The following is a 943-nucleotide window of genomic DNA, read 5'->3' on the forward strand; positions in this document are numbered from 1 at the left end:
CCACTGGGCACAGAGACCGGACCTGCTGATGGGTGATAATGACGAGGACGTGCTAATGGCCATATGCTGGTGCTGCTCACATTGCCGAGGATGCTGTTCTTTATGTAGTCCTCAGAGCAGTCTCTATCGATCAACGTCCCGACTACAGTGGGACAGTTCAATGGATTCACCTTGGTCACGTAAACCTCGATATACCTGATACCAAATTCACTCATGTTCATACCATCCCAATCTCAACATATCTTCCATTACTTCATAAGGTTGTTTGAATAGAGGTAGTCAGTAAGCTCCTCCACATAGCCATGCATATCACAGACATAAATAAGTGGTCTCGGGTCCTGCAGTTTAGCCTCCTTAAGGAAGTCCTTCACCTTCACAGGGTCATAGTATTGACTCTCTCGAACAACCCTCTCAACCTCCTGCATATGACCCAGCTTAGCAGCTGCCTCTATATATCTACAATGAAGCAACGATCCTACCATACCGCCCCGCCATACTGCTTTTCTTACTTGAAGTGGACATCAGGATCTTGACTGCTCGACAGTATCCCGCCCAAGAAAAAGAACATTCCCTCCCAACATTGATACTTCTCGAAAATTGCCACCAGCTTATTAACTTCCAACTGCTCGTGGTACCTAATGCTAGCCCATACCACAACTCGCGCTACTCATATACACCACAGTATAAGAGTTATATATTCAAGACCCGACTTAATGGGAAGAGTTAGAGAGTACTACTTGATGGCCACTTGTACAACAACCTGGGTGTTCTGTTGTCTGTTATAACGCAGCATATCCTCGATCAACTCCAAAGCCACACCCTTTGAATTCTCCGTGCCGTTGCCGAGAACCTACAAACGCTCCCAACCTTGCATTTTCTCGAAACCGGATCTCCCACCTTCCCAATGTAGTTGGTGAGGAACTCAGGAGACATATCGTGTGAA

General features: G+C 46.4%; 1 protein-coding gene across 1 annotated transcript; it reads right to left on the reverse strand.

Moving 5' to 3' along the window:
* Window positions 1-80: 80 nt before the first annotated feature.
* Window positions 81-933, reverse strand: Pmar_PMAR022934 (clathrin heavy chain, putative; the record flags this gene model as incomplete). The annotated part of the gene is made up of 5 exons (XM_002777165.1): window positions 81-195; window positions 253-456; window positions 510-635; window positions 738-829; window positions 898-933. Coding segments are annotated over 5 exons (573 nt in total), but the record flags the coding sequence as incomplete, so codon positions are not given.
* Window positions 934-943: the final 10 nt, after the last annotated feature.

This window comes from Perkinsus marinus, assembly GCF_000006405.1.
Source record: "Perkinsus marinus ATCC 50983 genomic scaffold scf_1104296952222, whole genome shotgun sequence".
NCBI classification, from domain to species: Eukaryota; Perkinsozoa; order Perkinsida; family Perkinsidae; genus Perkinsus; species Perkinsus marinus.